The following is a 23,901-nucleotide window of genomic DNA, read 5'->3' as shown; positions in this document are numbered from 1 at the left end:
TGCAATAAATGTTTCTATGGTGGTTAGACACTCCACCACTCTCTGTAAGGGGGAGGGCTGCCATACAAATAAAACACAAATTTCCACATTACTTGATAATTAATCAAGCAAATGAAACCAAATTAGGCATATGGAGTTTTCAGGGAGTAATAAATGTTTCTATGGTGGTTAGACACTGCACCCCCTCTCTAAGGGGGGGCTGCCATACAAATGAAACACACATCAAACTAATCAAGCAAATGGAGCTGAATTTGGTATGTGGATGTTTTTAGGGGAAAAAATATTTCTAAAGTGGATCAACACTCCTCCCACCGTTCTAAGGGGCGCTGCCATAGAAATGATACAAATTTCTGCATAACTCCAGAACTAATCAAGCAAATGGAACCAAATTTGGCATATGGAGGTTTTAGGGAGCAATAAATGTTTTAATGGTGGTTTGACACTCCTTTCTCTTAACTAAGGAGGAGTAGAGGGTGCTGAACAACTCAGCATTCATGTGCACATAAATCTATCTTCCCGCTCGCCAATAACTTGCGTTAATATGGTCTTTTGCGTGAGCTTAGATCGTTTCATACTAGAAACAGAAAAATGTTATTGCAATAGTGCACAGGAAACAACTCTATTTCAACTATCTACCTATATTTTACTGCCCCGATCGAGGCTCAATGATTGCTATTTGAGTGAAAAACGAATGATTTTACAGAGATACTCGCTGGCTCAAGCAAAAGTTTCCAATTTGATTCTCTCACTATCTAACGTCATTCCGAGAGGCAAATGAGGGAATGCAAAATTCTCTGAGAATAGATGAGCGGAATCGAGACAATATTTTTCCGTTCAAATCAACAATAAATTTTGCGAAGACGATAGGTGAATGTTTTCTGTCTCAAATAAAGTGCGGCATAAACGAAGAATAGAAGGGTGAGTTTTATCTGTGAATGAGTGTTGTTGAACGAATTTCGATGCGATTTTGCCCATACCTGCATTCGGGCAGTCTGTATTTACGATGCGAGTCGTGTGCATCGGTTGTTACATGTTGGTTGATTTCCAGTAAATGGCCGGTTCGCACAGTTTACTCATTGCGTCTTGCGTATTTGAGGTACACGCCACATAGTGTCCATAGTTAATAGTTTCATCATATGCCCCACGATTTTGTTTTAGTCTCATCATCGCCCTAATAAGGCAATAAAGGAAGGGCTGTGATAACTGCTAACTGCTACTTGCCTAATTATTTTCTAGCTTTTAGTACATTATCTGTATTATTACAGTGAAACTTCGATATAATGTCCCCTCGATATAACGTCATTCGATGCATTCGTGCATTTTACCTCGATATAACGTACACATTTTCAATGTACGATGCCAACTCGTCTTAGGAGTTGGTACCACTATCTCAGATTGCAGTGAAACGTTGTGGGTGTAAACACATTGGTCATTTGAGCAACATTTGCATACTTGAAATATAAAAAAAAATTAGATTACTTTTTTGGAAAGGAGGAGGACAACAAATAGAAAATTCGGTACATTTTAAACTTTTTATTTTATAAATGCGAAAATGCAAGCCAGGCCGCTGAAATTTTAATCATGTTTATGGTACCGATACTGCAACAGTAAAATACGTGCAATTAAATTTAGTTTAAAAATAAAAATATATTTTTTAAAATTTTTTAAATTTTTTTCAAATTTTTATTTCAGTGCAATACACTAAATTATGATCTCGACTGTCAACCAATAGACCATTTGATGCTAGCGATTGACCAGGAACGTTCAGAATTGGCCAACAGAAGAGGTGTTGTGTTCCATCAGGACAACGCAAGGCCACACAATGCCGAGAGCTTGATTGGGATGTTTTAATGCATCCGACATATAGTTCGGTCCTGGCACCAAACGATTATCACCTTTTTCAGGCATTGAAAAGATTCCAGAGTGATGAGAAATTGGAATCAAGAGAAGATTGTAAAAATCTATTGCTTTGGTTTTTCGCTAATAAGAACCAAGACCTCTATGATAGAGACATTATGGAGCTAACTTTAGAATGACAAAAAATAAAAAAATTACAAAAAATTAAAAAAAAAATAATGGATTACTTTTTCCCCAACTTAATATTTGAACGAAAATTATATGAATAGTCCAGTTCCATTAAGACTCTTCATCGGAAAAAAGGCACTGTTATAAGGAAAAAGTTATCTCAACAAGTAAGTGGTCATTTTATCTATTTACCATTACTCGCCAGAATAAAGGGGAACATCATGAGAAAGTTTGGCTTCACCTTCTAGTTGGATTTTGTCATTAGTTACTAACACTAATGAACAGCATCACAATAAAGTAATATGAGCTATATTTCTGAGTTCTTTATTATGCTTTGATATAACGTACAATTCGATACAACGTACAATTTTCAAAGCGAAATGTTGCAAAGTTGCCCTGTATTATGTTTTATCACAATGAAACCGTTCAACTGATGTCATGTGAGTCCATCTGACGGTTCCATCGTAAAGTTTGACATTTTTGACGATATACGTACTCAGAACATTTTGTCATACGGACGCTATTTGTTTATTTTATATTTAGTTGAAAGTTTGGTCTCGGCAAAAAAATGGAACTGAATCGTGAACATTTTCGTGCGATGATTTTTTACGACTTTCGACGTGGATTATCACAACAAGAGTGCGTCAATCAACTTAATTTGACTTTTGGCGATGAAGCTCCATCAAAAACCACTGTGTATCGCTGGTATAGTGAATTCAATCGTGGTCGTAGTTCGCTGTCCGACGATTTCGTGAAGGTCGTCCAAAATCGACTGTAGTGCCAGAAAACATCGATGCTGTGCACGAAATGATTAAGCAAGATCGTCATGTAACCTATTGTGAGATTGAGGCATCCCTAAGCATTAGTTCCACCAGCATATATGCGATTTTACATGAACACTTAGTTGTGCGAAAATTATGTTCACGTTGGATCCCACATAATTTGACAATCGCTCAAAAAAAAAGGCTCGTGTCGATTGGAATAAATGCTTTGAAAATTGGTTTAAGCGCATGCAAAAGAGTACTTTGAAAAACAATAAAAATATATTCGCAGCTTAACTATTTGTTTTTGTTCCTATTCCCGAAATATAAATAGTGACCCTCGTATTTTAAAACTCAGGTCCTTCATTGACCATCTTTGTGTTGTTACAGAATAACTACGTCCCCGCAACAATCATCAGCGATGGAGAATCGATCCACGGTCGAATGAAGATCGATTCATCCATACAACTACTCTGCTCTCCAAGAAACATCGGGCTGTTGTTCTATTAATAACACAACAATGATCATATCAACTGTCTCCGCTGTCCGGTGGTCTAACTGGATAATGGAAGAACAGGAGGAATACTCTTACGCCGAAAAATGGCAACTGTGTAATGTGCTATTCATAGATATGATAAACATGTGACATGTACACGATTAAAATTCGGCTCTGATACAGCTAAAATGCTAATGAGCCTAAATAAACAAATGGGATAAAAAAAATCTGATGTATGGCTGACAATAAACATACAAGGTCAGTTCAAAAAGTATCGCGATTTTTGAATTTCCACGAGTTACGTATATTCATGTTTTTGTGACTAATGCCGACAAGTTCGGCCATTTTGGATGTTCAGTTAATTTTTGACAGCTGCCTCGCTTGCACGTGTTCAGACTCGTCTTCGTTTTTTGCCTATTCCAATTCAGCAGTTATGACCCTATAGAGCAGATTCAGGTATTCGTGGACAGAGTCCAACAGCTTAATTGCAATATTAATGCGATACTGTTTTGGTCGAAATTGAGCAATGCTGGTACGAATTTAGCGGCGACCTGTCTCATAGCCAAATCATTGGTAAGAATCGAATGGTACGAGTCAGTCGTTATGTTTAGGTCCTCAGTAATTTCTTCAACGGAGGGATTCGACAATTGGCCGATACTATTTCCACGTCATCAATGTTTTCGTCTATTGGTGACGTGCTTAGGCGTCCAGCATGCTCTTCGTCGTTCACACCTTCTCGGTCCTTTTTTTACCACCGATAAACGTTACTTCATGAGACATGAGTATCCATATAATGCCACAAGAAAACAGAGAATTGAATATACGTAACCCGCAGGAATTTAAAGTCGCGATAATCTTTGAACACACCTCGTATGTTTAATGTCAGCCTTCCGTGAACCGTCAAAACCACTCAAATACTAATGTTATGGGCACACACACATACACACACACACTGTACACCATGAACTCAAACTTTTGGCATCATTTTTAGTAATGTACTAAAAATCATTATTGACTCTTCGCGCTCTATGCATTTTCCGATCGATGCACAAAAATAGCATTAATCGAATTTCGTCATCCATTTGATAAAATATCTTCAAACTACGTGATATCTACTTGAAAAAATGAAAGGCTAAAAATAATTGTTACAAATAACCAATATAATAATGCAATTCGCTTATAGCAGAACTGTGATGTAGGATTTGGCAATCTCAGATCGAACAAAGAGAACTAATTTTGCTTATACTTTGTTTCCATTATGATGTTTTATTCGAGATGTCCAAAGTTTCTCTCACTATGCGTCAAGTTTACCCGAAAAGTTTATTTTCCGTAGAGTACACTCTTCACTGTTGCACTAATGATAGTAGTTATCAATGCTGCTTCCGAATCAGCAAAGTTGGCCTGCAGCACTTTTCTCTTCGGCCGCCGATGATGAGTATTCCCACAGTGGAAAGTTTCCAGGATCAATTAAGACTAGTTTTACATGGTGTCCTCGTATTTGCATCTAAGAGAGCGTCAAGACGGGGAAAGAAAGTTAAAGAAATTTAATTAAAACCAGTTTGTCGATGAGGAGAGTGTACCCACTTTGATTGGCTTTGCTCCGTAACACGCATATCGGACCGGGACAAATATCGATCTACTAGTTGGTCTACAGTGGAAGCAACCGTCGACCGGACGGTTCTCTGCTTCGACAGTACCCACGCAGCTTCGGCAGATTTATTGCGGGAAAGATTTTTGCACGAATAGATGATTGCATAATTATCATAATCCGTGTCCATTATCCAATAGTTCGAATTGTTGGGAGCTTTAATGATTCAGATAGCTCGGGGCAAATCCAGAATTTCAAGAACACTAGCATACTTACGACCGCCAAATGTGACATTCAATTTGCCTTCCAGTGGGACTTCCTCGGGGTAACTAACAACTGCCCTCCCTATGGAACAATGGATGGTGGTATTTGGTAAACGTTCACAGCAGTTCTCTACCTTAATGTTGCCATCTTTCGCCGTGGTGTATGTTGCGAAGCCGCAGTCACAACCTCGTTCGAAATGTTGGTCGTAACGAAGAATTTCGTACCATTTCCCATCGATGTACTTGAACGGAAAATAAATTTTAACCCCAATATATACAATATCAATATCGTTACTCCAAAAAGTAAATTTCGAGTTGTAAATATTATACAGAAATGAGTTAGAATTTCAGTGCATTGTTTTAGTTAGTTACTTTCTAAGAAAAATATTGAACTGTAGCTCAAATGTCTACTTCTTGCTAAAACCGGGTCGACTTAAAACGCGAGATGTTCGAAAAAAAATCGCAATTTCGTTGAAATCACCTCAAAGGATAATTTTTGTTGTGTAACAACTAATCTTCATTTTGACTTCTTAATATTTTCATTTTTTCAAAGCCCTACCGAGGTCGACTTGTCTTTTTTCATCTGTCGGACAAACTTAGAAAAATATTGAACGTGATCTAATTTTATCAATATTTATCAAATTAGTTTTGATATTTTTTCTCAGTCGATGATTGTATGTTCCTTTCATAGCATAAACTCGCATAAATATAAGATTTATTGTTAATGCAGCTTCCATTGTAATCATTCACTCTTCAATATCAATTTTTAAAGAATGCGTGTAAACATGCGCGCACTAAATGTTGGAATATTTTTTTAACTTTTACACGAGGGTTACATAAGAATGCTATAATCCACAGCACGTAAAGAAACTGTTAATTTTGAGCGTAATCGTCAAGTTCCACCACTTATTGAAAAAAAAAACTGTTCAGTGTCAATGCATTTATTATTCTGGTTCAATTAAACTGTTTATTAGTGTAATTAAACGACTCTCCATTAGCATCATACTGTGTTTAAATCGAAGTTTTTCACAACTGGTCGGTTATCCGGTTGAGGGCATGGTTGATCAATGATGCGCTGGCTCGAGGCTAACATCAAGGTCAACATCAACATAATCAGTAGCGTTTGCATGTCTCACTCAGATGTTCACACCTGCTCACTATTTTGAATGCTTTCTTTTTGGGAAACAAATCGGCACTAGGACACCAAGCAACGGGCAGAAGCTGATTAGACACTGAAATGATCTTTCCTCGGTGATTCCCATTCAAAGTCGTTCAAACTGCTAGGTTCACACATTGTAATCAGTTGTATTTATTTACATAATTTCTATTTATCACTATGCATAATGAAGGCAGACTCGTGTGATAGCCGAGAGTAGGAAAGAATGAGATTCACACTCGAACAATTCGCAGCAGCCGTTCAGGGCAGGATTTGGCATTGAGAGTAAAAGTGATCGGCCGCTCGATCGTTCCATTAACAATTCCCATTTTGGAGTTCCATGTGAATTCAATTCAACGGGGGTAGAATCAGAGCCGAAGGCATTACTGGTATTTCCGGTTCCTTACGACACCTGCAACAGAAGTTTATAAAATGTGACCAGTTAGATGAAATAGCGCTGGAACACGTATATGTACTTACAATGCTTCGCTGTGATTTGTGACCCTTACATGTGACGGTACAAAATATGTCATCTGAAGATATTTCAACTTCTCTATCAGCTGTGTTTCTTTCGTAAGCTTAGCGGTTCTTGACAAGAGCCAATAGCCTTCAATCACCGTCTCGGTGCCATCGATCGATGCACAGGAATAGATGACCGCAAAATTTGTGTAATCGGTATCCACGATCCAATAGTTAAATACACCTTCGGCTAGTAAAGAAATATACAATTGAAACTTCTGGTGAACAAGATATAACATTGCTCTAACAAACCTTTTATTCCGTAGCTCATCCTCAATTTTCCCACTTTAGGTTCCGCTGTTTGATCAGTCAGTGTTGCTATTCCATCGAATGAAAGATATGTGTCCTTGTCGATCGCATATCCCTTGTTTCTAACGTCTAGAGATCCATCCGAATTTATTTGACTGAAGTCTACGGTAACACATTCTAAATTTCGTTCAAAATCCTGCTCGTATCGTTCGATTTCGAACCATTTTCCTAAATACTTGAGGGATAAACAAAGTGTGTACGTAAACGGTAAGCCTGTGTCTATAGTGTATTTTGTTGGTCAAATAATTATGATTCATAAATGGTTGTTGTGAATAAAACAAACCAAATCATATTCGATTGATATCTGCACATATTTTCTACAACATTGTCTGTTCGATTTTGGAAAAAGAGATCCAAAATTTCGTGTTATCACAATCTAGGCCTTTTTTAATTGTTTATTATTGATTGCTCTACTCAAATGGAGTGCCATTTGCAAAAAATAGGGAGTGGCTTAAAGTACATGACCACATTGATAGAGTGAGACTACGGAATTATTTGGTTGGGGGAAAAAGGAATCCATAATTTTAAGGTGAAACTCATAACTTCATTTAATTTGCTTCGGATTGTCCGATTTGGGGCAAATATGCATCGTTTTATTGTAAAATTTGTTGCCATTCTAAAGTTAACCTCAGAATGCCTCTCTCATAGTAGTATTGGTCCTTATTGACGAAAAACTCTAGCAAACAATGTTTACTGTCTTCTCTTGATCCCAATTTCTTATCACTCAGGAAGTTTTGCAATGCGAGTAAAATGTGGTAATGGCTTGGTCTCAAGTCCGATAAAAACATTCCATTCGAGCTCCTGGAATCTCTGGCGAGTCACTATAGACGTGCGTTGTCCTGATGGAACACAACACCTCTTCTATTGGCCAATTCTGGACGTTTTTGATCAATAACTAGCTTCAAACGGTCCATTTTTTGACAGTAGAGATCTGAATTTAGTGTTTTGAACTAAAACAAAAAAAAATTTAAAAAAAAATTAATTAAAAATTAAACCAAAAAATTAAATTGCATGTTTTGTTCTGTTACACTATCGACACCATTAACAACATACTCAATTTCAGCGGACTGGGTTGCGATTTCGCCTTTTTCAAAGAAAAAGTGTAAAATGTACCGAATATTCTCTTGGTTGACTTCCATTGTTGACACCCTGTAACTCACAACTGAGTAGAACAATAAAAAAAAAGCAAGAGATTCCTTTAAGTGTGAAAGGTCATCTTTACTATGAGCATAAACTTGAAATTGTATTGTGAGATATTATGATATTATGTGAGATATCAATCACTACAGCCAGCTATCGAGAAAATGATGGATCACTTATTAAATTATCAAATACTAGCTGACCGTGAAAACGTTGTTCTGCCATATAAGTTATTTCTAGTGAATTTTTTGGTTGTTAAATAAAAAATCATTAATGTATCGTAAGTGTTTTTGAATGTTTTAACGATCTATAAAATTAATCGAATGTGATCAATAAAATATAATTGATGAAACGATTTGAACGAAAGTGTGTTTGATGTGTATGCTGCTGGAAATGACGATGCGCATTGTCATCCGATAAACAAACGTGAAAGGCTCGTGACTCATCTGTTCTATCCTCTTCTATTGTGTTCCATCAAGAAGAAAATTGTAGCTCTATATCGTTGCGGAGTAATTCAGAAATATCAGTGCAATAAAGCATTTTATTGCCTATCTTCCCGAGTGTGATTACGGTCCATTCTCTTAAAGAGATCGCAAATATGTGGGGATGGGATCAATCACATACTGAGGAATGGAGTGCTATAGACGATGACCACCGGCAAAAATAAAAATAATCAAACATTTATTGTCTTAATTCAATGCATGTAAAAAATGTAAAAGGTGAAATGCTGAAGATATGTAAAGAATTGTTACTTGATGTTATTCAAACACTTAAAAGGCATAGTCTTGACCCTTACTTAACTATTTTTCTAAAACACCTCGCATTTCTGTCAAAAATTTATACATGATATAAAATTATTATCAGACACAACTTTCGGTCAAGATTTTTAACCAATTGCAGATAATGTGTTATTATGTTACATAGAATACATATTTGATACGGGAGAGCGTGTTTGTTACACCCAAAAATCTATAATCATTTTCGCTTCAAAGAAATGGAACACGAGCCTCAATGTCGTTTATGACGAATTGTGCGGCAAAATTGCTACATTAGTACAATCCTCGCAATCCTTTCAGCCGAATACATCCTACAACGTGTGAGATCGAATACGTGTAATGTTGCAATAAAGCTCAACAAGGAAATCATTTTTTGTTTGAACACAAGTGCTGTAATGTCATGAAAATGCATTGCGTTTTGGTCTGGCAACAGCAAAGACTGCGTCGGCGTTGCTCATGATAGCGTCTAGTGAAAGAATGAATGCTTCGTAAGAATAGCAGCCGTTCGCTCTCTACGTCGATAATGACACAGCCCAATGACGACAGCCCACGACATCATAGAATGACACTGTCCTGACCACCTCGAACTGTCATACAATACACATAAAAATCCATCGAGCTCTCGCTACTGTTTTGCTTGTTTCGTCTCCTCTAACCGCAATGTATTGATTCAAATTGAGAATTGACGTTCATAATGAATGAAGTAATTGTGGCGAGCTCTCGTTGTTTAATGATTATGCAATATCCGTCTTGTCTATTCAGAACGGCCGGGGAATTTTTGTCAAAAAATTTCTTTCTCCAGATTAATGTTTCTTCTTCCAAATCACATTTTCTCGCCTCATTCTGCAGTCGTATACCATGATTCCAGTAATGTCTTCAACAGCATGCACATTCGATCAATGGCGTGAATATCATTTTGCAATCCGAGCATGTGTGATTCAAAGAATTTTCAATAATTTATTGAACGCATCCGAAAGGGCTATCAGCTCACCGACGATGCTCCTGGCTATAGGCGAATTGAAGATGAAATATGTTCGAAGAAGCGGATGTAGCACCATCTACATCGTTACACGAACATCGTGACACAAGTTTTATATATATATATATATATATATATATATATATATATATATATATATATATATATATATATATATATATATATATATATATATATATATATGTATAGTATATATATATATATATATATATATATATATATATATAAGTTCATCGACATTTTATAATTAACTTTTTTGTAAAAAGTATTGGTAGCGCTGATTTTTTTTGGGGAAGCAGCTAAATACAGTAGATCCTTGATTTATGCTTGACCTCGCGAGAACAATACTTGGTCGGTGTTAAGTCAGACCGGACTTAACACCGAAAGAAGAATGAGAATGATTGAATGAATAAAAGTTTAGATGCAAACTACCATCCTCTTTCCGTTCTGCCAGTTGCGCACATCATTAATTTACGCTATGAAATGAAATTTTACGTGAAAGCACTTCGAAAGACGTCGACTAATAATAGTTTCTAAAATTAAAACACGCGTCATATTATTTTTAATTTAATCACTTTATTGTGCAGCCTTCTCCCTTGCATATTTTTTTCTTTTTTAATTAGCGCACAGCAACATTCGTATAAATAAAAAATCGCACAGATGTCGTCGTTTGGTTCGTTTTTTTTCGATGCACACTGTACTAAATTTGCATCGCGAAAGTTCCTCTTCTTATAGAAAATCAAGATCTATCACGACGATCTTTCTCGCAGCTGACACACACTGCGCCCACAGACGATTAGTGTTTTATTCAGCAACTACCATCATTATTTATTTATGACAACGCATAAAATCAACAATGCGTACGTGTGATTCAATCATACACAAATACACTGCACCTGATGGTATGAAAACCGACGCGGCGCATCTTTTCATAAAACTTAAAAATTTGAGAACAAAAATTATAGAAAAAAATTACAATTGCACTGCAGTGAATGAAAGAAAATCATAACACATCATAGACCCTCTCAGACTTCACTTCGGTAAGTTATGAATCACAGAATTTCACAAGATCATGTTATATTTGTTCAAAATTCGTAAATTTCTCCATTGTGCCGTGATTTTAAATCCGGACACTTTTTATTCACAATTCAAATCTTATGCAATTTATTTTGATCCGCCGTCCGGAGTTAAAATCATCTTCTGAATGTGCATTTTATTCCGGACACGGGTTTGTAAAACACAAATATTAATTTTGATTGTTACCATTTTTTTTGTCAACATTACACTAAATTGATTCGGTAGTAACTATCAGTCACATTAATTTAACATACAAAAGATGTTATGGTTGAAAGTGTCGGATTCAAAAGCGTAGTAAACTGTAGTAGGTAGCACTAAATTTCACAAATATTCAATACGTTTCATAGAATAATCTGAAATGGACAGTCATATTCATAAGCACATCCAATGCATGATGGAAAGTGGAGGGAAGTAGGGATTGAACTCTTTTTTATATTACCTTCTCTTTTTGTTCTATTTCAGTTGGGCGTCGTGCACAAATTACGTAACGCTAAAAATCCGGATTTTGGACCGCCTCCTCCCTACGTAACGCAATTTCCTATCTCTAATACACAGAAAGTAACGCAACCTCGACACCTCCTACCACCCTCCCCCCCACCTTATCGCGTTACGTAATTTGTGCACGACGCCTTACTGGACGCACAAACACTGGGAGAGAGTGAAATTATTCCTCTCGCGAGCGATAAACCTCTACGCTTCGTATATTATATCCCCCCACTACATGTCCATTATACCCGCACCGATAAAAATGTTGTACTTTTCGGCTTGTTTTAATTTCAGTAAAAACATGGAAAAGCACATTTTTATAAAACATTTGGCCAGTTATTTCGAAAACCTGTATATTGAACTGTAAGAAACTGCTTTTATTTTTTTGAAAACATGAGTTTCCTAAAATACAATTGAAGTTTTCCTTAACATAAGATTTAAATTAATTTCTTAATTTAGTTTGGAGCATAAAATAAAGTATCGCTATCAAAAACGATGAGTTGCCTTTCAAATGTGGTCGCAACAGTAACTGAATAATTGTTTGCTGTAAACGAAAGATGAACTGATTTATTTTATTGATTTTGAATTATCTTACTTTTGCACATTATAAAGACACAATTTATCAACGTCCAGTCACAATTTTCAAGTGCTTTTCCAACATAACGTCATTACATTACCAATTAAAATGATCCCCTGAACTATGCATGTAACTAGTGCCTACATGTTAATCCGTATGTTACATGTAACTACGAATTCACATGGTTACCATAAAAAAGAACTCTCATCATTAGGCAGCGACTGTCTCGTCGAATGCTACGGAGAACCGGGGTAATAAATTTTTCGACTTCAACACGGTCAAGGAAACATAGACATATATTCACGCCTTAATCCTAATGAATGTCTAGATATACGATGTTTTATAGCGAAGAGCGCCCGCAAAAAATATTAACCGTTGTCTACAAAGTACGCGGGAGAGACTAGCACTGACTATTACTATTCAGCCATCCGAGGATTCCGGGGATGCGGCATTTCATAGAGAGGCAGCATTTTCGTTTGTGGATAAATCGGTTGAAATGCCACTCGCCCTCTGTTGAATAGTTTCGAACGCAAATGAGGTAGAAATAACACGTAAGATGTGTTTCTATCTTCAACTTTGACTTTTAAGATACTATATGCGGGTCATTAAGTGGTTTTAATTAACTGTTGCAAAGATACTACTTCCACATTAATACTGGTTTTTTAAGTGTTACGCAGACAGTAGACGACAATTCTCGAACGCCAGAAATTAAAGGAAATTTTCTTTATATCGAGATCTGTTATTCATGATTCTCAAATTGTTCTCAATTTTCGCTTGAAAGAACTTCGCTATATAGTGCCAACAACCGACCAACAAGTGTACTGAATTGCGAATAATGAAATTTTAAAAAAACGGCATAGATGTGTTTTAACACTCCTATACTCGCGCATTGGTCTGTCAGACCGAGAAATCAATAATTCGTTCATTTCTCAGAAAATATCAACACTACGACTTTGTGATTCTATCTTCTTCTCTTTGAATGGCGTTAACGTTCCCTGTGGAACTTTTGCCGTCTCAACGTATGCATTTAATTAGTGTCATTTATTAATACTTAGTTGAGATTTCTTAAGCCAAATAACACGCCTTGAATGTATTCCGAGGGGCAAGCTCTTGAATACGCGTGACCACAGTGCAAGTCGAATCCTCCGGCCAGAACGGGAATCGAACCCGAACACCCGGCATGACAATGTGAGACGCTAACCACTCGGCCACGGGTGCACTCTCTGCGATTCTATCTAGCTTTGTTATTAGTCGTTCGTCATCGTTTAGCGTATCGCACGTGTTGGTACAAAGGAAACGTGTGCCACTTTTTAACACTTTCGGTCTGACACACCGATGCGAGTATAGGAGTAACTTTTTTGGACAAGTGCCTTTTTTCATATTCTAGAATATTGTTGAATGGAATGTAAAAATTAATGTTAGTGGCGTGGAATATTTATTGAATATAATGCATAAGGTCATTATCGGACTATTCTTATTTGATTTCAGTCCCTTTAGTCCCTTTTGTAACAGGATTGAACGGATTTTACTATTCGTCGTTAGATTCATATGTTCAAAAGCAAAACATAAATGTTTGACTTTCGTATAGTTATTCGCTAAATATAATGGTCATACATATACACACTTGTGAAAGAATTTCACTTGTGGAATAATTGTAAACAGTAAACTATAAACTAATCGGTGGCTTATATTAATTTTTAACAGTTACAGTTTCGGGGATTTTGTTTTTATAATTGTTCATTCGACAAGAAAACAAGAAAAAGAAAAGGAAGTTCCTAGAAATCCTTTTATATCATCTTTTTATGCCCCATCTAAAAAAAGCATTAATTCTTAATTTACCAAGAATACAGCATATAAGAATATTAGAAATATGCAAACTTTATATTCCAAAATCTTTATCATCTGATAATTATCTAAAAGGTCGTTATACATTCTTCTCTTGGATAAAAGACCCGAAAAACACGCAACAACTGCATGAAATGTAAAAAATATGTTTGTTTCGAACATGCAGTTATGCAATGTTCTGATTCTTACTCCAATGAAACCACAATCTATTAAGACGCTTTTATGTTATTTTATAGCTCCTTATACTTCCATGAATTATATTACTCACTTTTAAGTTGCTTAATTTTTATTAATAAGAGTGAAAAATTCGAATTTCGTTATTTGTGTTGGAGTGTCAAAAATTATTCTGTCTTGAGGAGGCTGATTTAGATGACTATTAAAACTTAATAAAGACGACAAAAACATATTTTTTGGAGTTTTTCATTCAATCATACCCTCTTCTTCAAATAAATGCCAACGAAGCCTGAAAAATACACAATAGCAACATTACAGAGAAGTTCAATTTTCGGTCTGTGACACCGTGCGCAAGTATACGTGTTATGATTTTGCACGCGAGTACAGGAGGGTTAAGAGTAAGCTTCGACTAAGCTAGCTCCGGGTTCAATTGTTACTAGAAAATCGTTCAGCACAATTTTTTCGTCTTCCTAAATCTTTTGGATGATAATACAGTAATCAGCGCTGATTCAAACTACGATCTTATGATGGTTCTACCAATAATAATGATTGAGATTTTACTTTTGCCACTTGCAACTACGATTGATTAGTCCACTATTTTTAATAACTATGGAACCGCTCTGTTTTTTCGGTCTCTAGAGATATGGAAGAATTCCATTAAAGTGGTGTACACAGAGTTGAATATAATAACTATGTATCTTCGTTAATTAGACTATCATTTTATTGTATTGGGCAAATGCGAAATATTAAAAAAACAAAATGCCAATGTCTCAAAATGATTTAACCAGATGTAAAAAAAGTCCTCTCTAAATCATCAAATCACATACAAACTTACGGTACAACGTACCGTACCACGTACCACGTGCGAGTAATAAATTTAAATCTGGTTTTATGTTTATGAAACACCGGCTTTTGGTTCTTTGAATGTTTCTCGCCTGACTTAAATAAAAAATATTGTAACGCTAATCAGATGGACAGCGATTGTTACTATTTTAAAAAGTTCCGATTCACAATGATTTTACTCTTTCAAATCTATGAGAATCTGAAAAAGTTTTGTTTGCTACGAAAATTACTGTAATTTTCATTACTTTATTCGAAAACTTGAACTGTTATTGTTTTCAAAAACGACTATTTTTGCATAAGGCTTTTCATGATATGACGCATATTTAAATGTTGTATAGCACCATCACTATGATAATATTACAATCAATCACTATCATGTATTTATTGTACATGATCATCTCTCCACACATTGATTTATTCAACCAACCTTCTGGAGGTCAAAATTTTCAATCACTGGAATGGAACTGGAAACCAGCGAACAGTTTCCATCCTTAACGAGATACCCTTCACTGTCAGTGATCAGAAGCAGCAGGACCGAAATCACACCGAACTGAACCATTGTTTTGACAGATTTCGAAACTCGACCAATCACTCTCCACGTTGAGGACTACTGCTGTCCTATTTGACTCGACCGCGCGGAGCTCCAGATCGCTAAGAACTGATCTCCTCGCAAACGATACCTTCGGTGATAAATATCTTTCGTAGATTTGTCGCTTTTATTTCTCGATGCGTAACGATTGGCACCGTGGTATGCTAGATGCCTACATGACGGGCGAAAAACAAGTCAACATGCTGTGTTTGATTTTTTTATTTTCAATTTCGAACAGTAAGGTTTGAAACTGTTATACTGAGTTTTTGGATACTTTAAGGGGGGACTCCTGTCTGGAAGGTGAAAAAATAATTAGTTTTCGTGATTTTTTTGGGATGTTAAGAATAATGTGAAGTGTTCGGGTATTTTGGTTATTGTTTAAGGTATATTTGAAGAAGTATTTTCCATTCTTTGAGTGTACAAATAATGATTATTACGTTGTTGACAACTGGATGCGTAGATGCTGTCTGAAAATCGGTGCCTTGCTGTTGGTTCGGTTCAGAACTATTTGGAATTTTTAGGAAAATACCTAAATCGTTACATAGGGGTTTTTGAAAATTCGAAAAATTGCAAAACTGGCGGCCATTTTTTTTTTAAATGAGTTGTTTTTCGTGAAAAATTGCTGTTCGGAAGCATAGAAAAATTGAAAAAAAAAATGATATCAAAAAACGGCTATGTAACACTTTGGTTAATTCATTTTTACATGCTGATAAAAAATTTCAGAAAAATCGTTCGGATAGATCTTGGGATCAGTGTTGCCACATTTTAATCTGTACCGGAGGGATTAAAAATCTTACTCATCTGTACTTTTTCTTCCAAAAATCTGTACCATCAAAATATTCGTTGTAGAGAAAAATCTATTTTATAGCATAAAAATACTCACTTATTTACTACAGGTATCACATTTACATTTCATTTGTCTTTCGGTTGTTTGATGATGCTTATACATAGTATTTCTGAATCTAGATTGTATACTATCACTTATTCAAGGTTTCGTGCTGCCGCACCAAGCAATACTGCGGCGTAAAAGTAAGCATGTACCTTGATGTAGCTTTGTTCAAATGTACAAAATTTCACCAGCGGAAAAAATCTGTACCAATCTGTACCTTTTGACGAAAATCTGTACTCTGTATCGTACAGAATCTGTACCAAAAATAACGAAAAATCTGTACCTTTCCAGATAAATCAGTACGTGTGACAACACTGATACCACCAACTGAAAAAAACATGGGTTCGAGAAAAACGCGTCTAAAAATTCGTACAGCAATTCTATACCCCTTGACCTTACACTTTTGGCTGTAACTTATCAACGAAATCAAATGTCAAAAAATCCTTTTAGGACAACATCACTGAGTGCATAAGCTTCCCAAGCTTTTGATCTTCCAGACCTGCGCCCCCCTTGAATCTCTTGATTCATCCCAATATTCGTTTATTTTTAAACAGTTTCATCTAGCTTGACCTGTTATTACATTCTGTCAAATATATACCAGGAAGTGGTGTGTTAATGAAAATGCCTTATTTATCATCTAAATTCATAATCGCCTTCAAAATAGGCCTCTTCTGAAGCAATACACTTTTTCAACGAACTATTCAGTGATATTCGCATCAACAAAATCATATCAAAAATCGCCGTGGAGAGAAAAGTTAACTTATGCTTAATGATGCTGTAAACAAATGGAACGACAGATCGTGCTCTAAATTGAGATTAAGTCCACTTGTCTGACACACGGGAGTGTATATATATACGTGTCCGTCCGTTGTCTTCTAGAACCTTTCTGAAAAGTTGTGTTCAGACTCCACTGGATAAAACGTCCGATTTAACGTCATACAAATGAAACATAACTCGAAACCTAATCGCAAATCGCAAATCGAGTCAAATTTGGTTTGTGGAGGTTTTGGGAGGCACGAAACGTTTCTATGGTAAACACTCCCCCCCCCCTCTCTTCAAGGGGAGCTGCCATACAGATCAAGCATAATTTTCTGCATAACTCAAGAACTAATCAAGCAAACGGAAACAAATTTGGCATGTGATAGTTTTAGGGTGCAAGAGACGTTTCTATGCTGCCGTAATCTCGCAAACTGACGCAAGTGCCAGAGGTAAGAATTTTCAGTACGGGACTTTTTGTAAAATTGCATGTATAATCAGCATACGCGTACATTACGAAAATCTGATCTGTACAAAATGTGTATTGTTGATGGAAAAACATTGCCATCGGCTTGATTTTTGAAAAAATGCAGTTTTATTCAAGCTATGCCACCAACGCCAGTTTGTTGTGGAAACAGCAAATTTAAATCGCTGTTTCCACAACCGATTGGCGTTCATCCATCAAAGTATGCAAGAATCTGCTTCCAACATGCTGCCGTTGAGCGAATCATCAGGAAGCATCAGGGAGAAGAATTCACACACGTTCCCAACTTTGTAGCAGGCGTCGAGCAGGTTGACGTAGTTGAGAACCCGATTGTAATAATTATGGACAGCACCGTTTTTTTCGAATTCAAAATGCAATTGAAACCATCCGTGTTAAATAACATAAGGCCGTCCGAAATTATCCGAAGTAAAACCGATACAGTTTACGCGAGGATGTTTTGAGTTTTGTTACAAGATGCGTTTCGTTTCGTTTGGAGCATTTAGAAGAGTGCAGCTGTTCACCAAATCCGACATTTACCCTTCAATCAACACTCAGCTTCAATTTATCCGAAAGTGGAACTGAACAGACGAGGGAAGTAAACATCGTCAAGAAGCTTTGTCCCTTGATGCCTGAAGAAAAAAGACACTACATATTAGGGAATACTTGTAATCAACAATTAAATTGATGAGTTTGAACTATTTAGTTCTAATCTTTATGAGCTATATGTGAGAACAGCAAGATACTTCAGTCTAGGATAAACTTTATTTTAAGATGAGTTTGATTTTATGAATTTAAAGTACGTGATTTTGTGAGCTTCTTAGTACATGATTTGTAATTCTGAAATAAAATTTCTATTATAAAAGTAACATTATATGGGGATGGACTGTTTTTGATTAAAATATTTGGCATGACAACCTTTTCGGAAAAGTGTTTTTTTTTACAAGAAAGAAGGCATGTGACTTTTATTATGCTAAACGTTTATTGCGGAAGATGTTGTTATGTGAAATTTGCTGTCCCTGCCCGTCTATCAGAACAGATCAAAAAATCACATCGCATCACTATCAAATTACGTCACATCATAGGGGAAATGGCGCTTGCGCCACTCCGTTTTCAAGCTTTTATCGGGTCATTTTTTCACATTTCTGTAAATTTTCACAATTGTTTGGAAGGATTTGGCATTTGCGAGATTACGGCAGTATGGTGGTTTGACTGAATAACTCTAGAACTCACCAAGCAAATGGAATCAAACTTGGCAATCCAATTTTCCCGCAAGTGTGATATTTTTTCTAAGAACTTCAGTCATTGCCTTCAATTCGATATTGTCGTTCATCTGAATCGGCTCAGTAGTTCAAAAGTTACGAATTTTCGGAAAACGACATTTTTGGATAAAAGGGGGAAAATGATTTTTCGGACCACCCTAAAATGGAAATGGTCACCCTAACGAAAATACGGGTCTAATATTTTGCGATAAAGAACAAAACTACCACTTTTCATAGAAATCTGAGAACCACTATATCGGTTTGGCATGGGATGGCTGTATAAATGTAATGCTAAACATTAGATTTTTTGGGGAGTACTTGATGGCTATTTACACATAAAACTTTGAATTATTAAAAAAACTAAAAACTATTTGTGCTAGAGTTAAGTATTATGCATTGGAAGTAGTGAAAATACGTCTCGTACTAAACGGTTCACAGCTCTCAAAAATATTCGCAACATTTGTCAAGATTCTAATAATAGTAATTTTCTCAGTTTTTGACCCAATCTCACCCCCATCAATAAACAAGCACTATTGTTGGAAATTGAACATAAAAAGACGAAAGATATTTTATTCTGACAAAAAGAAATACCTAAGTTCAGAAATATTTTGATAACAGTAATAAATATAAACTGCAAGTTTTTTTTCTTTATGAACAAAATCAACTTCGTATAATTCAAACCTTTCTTCAGTTTAAAAATCAGGACATCTTTCATCCAACTGATTTGTATTCCGAACTAGGCTCTGCTCTATATACTTCTCCAACAAAGTGCTGATCTTCATATTGATGTCAGCATCTTCGGGAAGACTACGCGTCCTTGACAGCAACCAATATCCTTCGCTCGAACGTTCCTCATCCAGTGGCACACAGGCCCAAACGATTGAATAATTCTCGTAGTCGGTATCAATTACCCAGTAGTTGGATTGATCATTTGCTGAAATATAAACTCGTTTGGTGTCAATCTAAGGGTGCTCATACACTGTTTGACCGAAGCCAAATATTTGACTCTTTTTGACAGATAAAATTTGGTCAACGTGTACAGATCAAATATATTCTACACAAAACACAACAAGCAAATATTCAATTATTGGATGCCTAAAATATTTTTCCAGTCTGTTCTTCGAACCTGTCGGTACATGGTTAGGTTACCTTGAATATTTCAGTTGATTTTTACCATGTTCTGTGTTTGATATTGTTTAATACTGTTGAAAATTGAAGAGTGGCAAACAAAATAGTGTTTGTACAAATATCAAATCAAACCTTATCTGTCAAAAAATATCAAATATATTTTACCTCCGGGCAAACAGTGTACGGCCACCTTAAGCAACGCTTTTCAAACCAGGGTTACTTACGAGCGTCATAAAATGACACATTCAGCTTTGCCTGCAAAATTTCCTCCTGTGGGTAGGATAATTTTCCCGTGCCCAACGCTTCCGAGGCGGCTCCATCCGACAGGCTGTAGGCGGAATTTTTAACAGAAACTGTTTCTGCATCGATCAATCCGTATTGGGCTTGTGCGCAGTCGAGATCCATCTCGAAGTCCTGTTCGTAGCGCTGTTGTTCGTACCATTTCCCGAGGTAACGTTGTACATTAAAATTGTGCACAACTTCAACGTCCGTTCGGCAAGGCCTCTCTAGAACCACCGAGTAGGTGGTGGTCACGAAAAACACAGTGAAGACAACGATATGCACTTGCATCTTGTCTGTAATGAGACGAATGATCGAAATGAATGAATGAGAGCTATGATTGAAGGCTGAATTTTATTGAATTAAGAGCAGCTCGGGGGACAAGATAAGCTAAAAACAACAATAAAAAGATTGATTATTCAATGGGAGCGAGTTAGCTGAAAGATAACAATTTATGCTGTGTCAGGTATACTCAGTCATCAAGATGAATCGACGATCTGCCACGAGAACTGTGTTCTTTAAACAAGTTGTGTAATGCTCATCTTTTTTTATCTCGTTTGTGTACTGAAGTTTTCTGTCCTAAAACAAATCCATTCCAATGGTTCAGTGTTTGATTCTAACACCCAATTTCTATTCTATTTGATACTGGCACATGAGCTCCACAAACTATCAATCCGGACTTGGTTGTGCTCTATCTATGAATTTAATTCAACAAAGCACACCAAATTTAGTCAAGAGGTACAATCATCCTAATTACCAGCTATTCACAGTGCCACGGTTCTCAAAGTCGGTCGTAAACTCCTCAAGACAAACATACTCGTGATTACGAGTATCATCTGGCGGGTTGACTGTATATCGTCAGCGGCAGACTTTCTCATATCCAGCGAGCGAATGTGTCCCTGCAGTCATAAACTCCACATGCAATCACCTCGACTTTTTCAGCTGGCTTTCCTCGGTGTGACAGGCCGCACAAAGCGAGGATTTTAATGAAAATTTAATTTCGCCTTCTCGACTCGAGCCAAAACCTGTGGACGGGTAATGTACGACTGCGGCATTGCAAATTGGCGAACTTCTGGCTTCTGGATGGGTGTAGTTGTCATCATCGTCGCCACCGTCTGCAGCCGGGGCTGGGAGAAGTGGTGCTTTTCCAGCGTATCTACGGAACTCGGCGGTAATCGGTTTGTGGGCGAGAGTATGGCGAACCAAGTGAAAATTGGTGCCGCAGTCACGAACCCGATAATTGCAACGCCCTTCCCGCCCACTTCAAGCTACGAAGCAAATGCAGTGGGAAGGTCGCACTAGTTATCGGAACGCGAGGCGAAGTTTAATGAGAAGTTAAAGTTTGGTCATTTGAATGTGCGGTTTTTTTTCCATCGAAGGGGAACTTTTCACCGTATGATTATTATCGTATTGGAAAAGAGAAATAAAAAATCATTTTGGGACTATTTTTTGCATTTCCTTGGAACATGGCAGTTGTTTAATACTTTAGTTATATTCTCATTTGTATAGATTGTCCCTAAAACATTCAGATTTTAATTTACAGAGAGATTAAAAATCTTTCTCATCTGTACTTTTTCTCCCAAAAATCTGTACCATCGAAAAAATTCGTTTTGGAGAAAAATCTATTTTATTAGCATGAAAATACTCATTTATTATTATAAATACAACATTTACATTTGCAAGTCAATCGTGTGTTTGATTATTTTTTTTTCCAAAATATATATTTTTGTTAAGGCTCATAAGCGTTAGCATGACAGGGCCGGGATTACAATATTTTGACAATATTTCATATTATCTATGTTAGTAATTTGTAACCGATCACTCGCGGTTGGCTCGAGGTTAGTATTACAAGTGTTCTCGTAATTGGGATGTTGCTGTCTCCAATGCACTTTACGTGTGCCCGGCACGGGATACTTCCTATTGGGATGCAGCTGACCATTAATCAGCAACGCCCCCCCCCCCTAGTCTGTACCGCATATCTAGCGTGGTTCGTCTTTTTCGACTCGAGGAATCCAATAGAATGGTCACTAGCTGGTACAATCATCAGCTCCTGTAGAGTTGTCATGAGTGGTACAATCCTCAACTCATGGTAAATGATCAGTGGCCTACACAACCTTCGACCCGTGTCGTTTGTATCTGTATCGGAGAGTATGTGTATGTATTGCAGCGACTAAGTAAAATTTTATCGATCGCATAGGAGAGATATGATACAGGGATACTACGAAGGGAACATCATTAAACGTTGACATCGGCGTTCTGAGGAACAGGTATAGATGAAGCGGAAGATCAGGATCACGGCTACCTAAGATATCCCGGACGGGGATAACCGATTGTCTGCCTAGTGCCCTCAATGCTCTGGAAAGCTGAGAGCGGGCAGCATGGAACCGGATACACGACCAGACAACATGCTCGATGTCGTGGTAGCCAACGCTAGATTGCTTGCTGCGAGCTTAATGCGATAAAGATGCGCGTTTAGGTTGTAGTGATTGGGCATAAGCCGAGGTTTCACACGAATGAAATCACGACCTACATTCAATTCCTCGAACTATGCACTCGTCGCGTCCTTGGGGATAACCGTGTGTAACCAACGACCGAACTCACCTTCACTCCATATGCGTTGCCAACTAATGAGTGTGTGTTGACGAGGAATGTGGAAAAATTCATTATAAGCAATTTGCCTTTCAAAAAGTGTGCCTTCTAAAGCGCCCACCTTAGCTAGCGAGTCCGCTTTCTCATTCCCAGGAATCGAGCAATGAGAGGGGACCCATGGTAAGGTAATCTTGAATAATTTTTTGACCAAGACACTCAATAGTTGTCTTATTCGTGTATCTTCAAGGATCTTTGAGTTTTAAAGAGGCACTGGAATTTTCATTGATGATGCCGAAGCTAGTGGACCCGATTATGAATGAACCGTCAGTAAAGAACATTTTATCAGATCTAACTTTCCCATATTCTGTCGAAAATATCGGCGGAATAAAATCGGAGCGTAGATGATCTGGGATTCCATGGATTTTTTGTCGCATGGACAGATCAAAAATGACAGAGGAATTGCAAAAGTATGAGAAGCAAAGTTGGTTGGAGATGCCCGGTGAAGGGTGCACTTCATGTGTAAGGTACTCATTGTATAAAGACATAAAACTTGACTGAGGAGACAGTTGGAGTAGATTTTCGAAGTTATCAATCACCAATGGATTCATGATCTTGCAACGGATGAGAAATCTGTAGGATAATTCTGTGAACCGAAGAGTAAGCGGGGGTACTCCTGCCAAAACTTCGAGACTCATCGTATGTGTCGAATGCAAACACCCCATTGCTATACGCAAGCAACGATATTGTATTCTCTCCAGCTTGAGAATTTGAATCCTGGCAGCTGTTTATACACAGTTTTTCTGAATCGAGATTGCATACTATCATTTGTTAAAATTTTCGTGCTGGCGCCACGATGTTCAATCAAATCGGAAAAGTTGCTGGGATTTAACATT

General features: G+C 37.0%; 1 protein-coding gene across 1 annotated transcript in view; it reads right to left on the bottom strand.

Moving 5' to 3' along the window:
* LOC129774181 (uncharacterized) overlaps positions 1–20,730 on the bottom strand; it is a 40,003-nt gene extending 19,273 nt beyond the window's left edge. Inside the window, exons 1-8 of the mRNA XM_055777882.1 lie at positions 20,365–20,730; positions 19,708–19,946; positions 15,463–15,642; positions 7,061–7,292; positions 6,770–6,998; positions 6,648–6,701; positions 5,147–5,427; positions 4,863–5,086 (exon numbers count right to left, since the gene is read on the bottom strand). Coding sequence (XP_055633857.1) covers positions 4,863–5,086; positions 5,147–5,427; positions 6,648–6,701; positions 6,770–6,998; positions 7,061–7,292; positions 15,463–15,642; positions 19,708–19,946; positions 20,365–20,710 — 1,785 coding nt within the window. The 5' untranslated portion in view covers positions 20,711–20,730. The remainder of the gene's footprint in view (positions 1–4,862; positions 5,087–5,146; positions 5,428–6,647; positions 6,702–6,769; positions 6,999–7,060; positions 7,293–15,462; positions 15,643–19,707; positions 19,947–20,364) is intronic.
* Positions 20,731–23,901: the final 3,171 nt, after the last annotated feature.

This window comes from Toxorhynchites rutilus, chromosome 3, assembly GCF_029784135.1.
Source record: "Toxorhynchites rutilus septentrionalis strain SRP chromosome 3, ASM2978413v1, whole genome shotgun sequence".
Taxonomy (NCBI): Eukaryota; Metazoa; Arthropoda; class Insecta; order Diptera; family Culicidae; genus Toxorhynchites; species Toxorhynchites rutilus.
The sequence above is the reverse complement of the archived record's forward strand: the minus strand, read 5'-3'. Positions and strand labels throughout refer to the sequence as shown.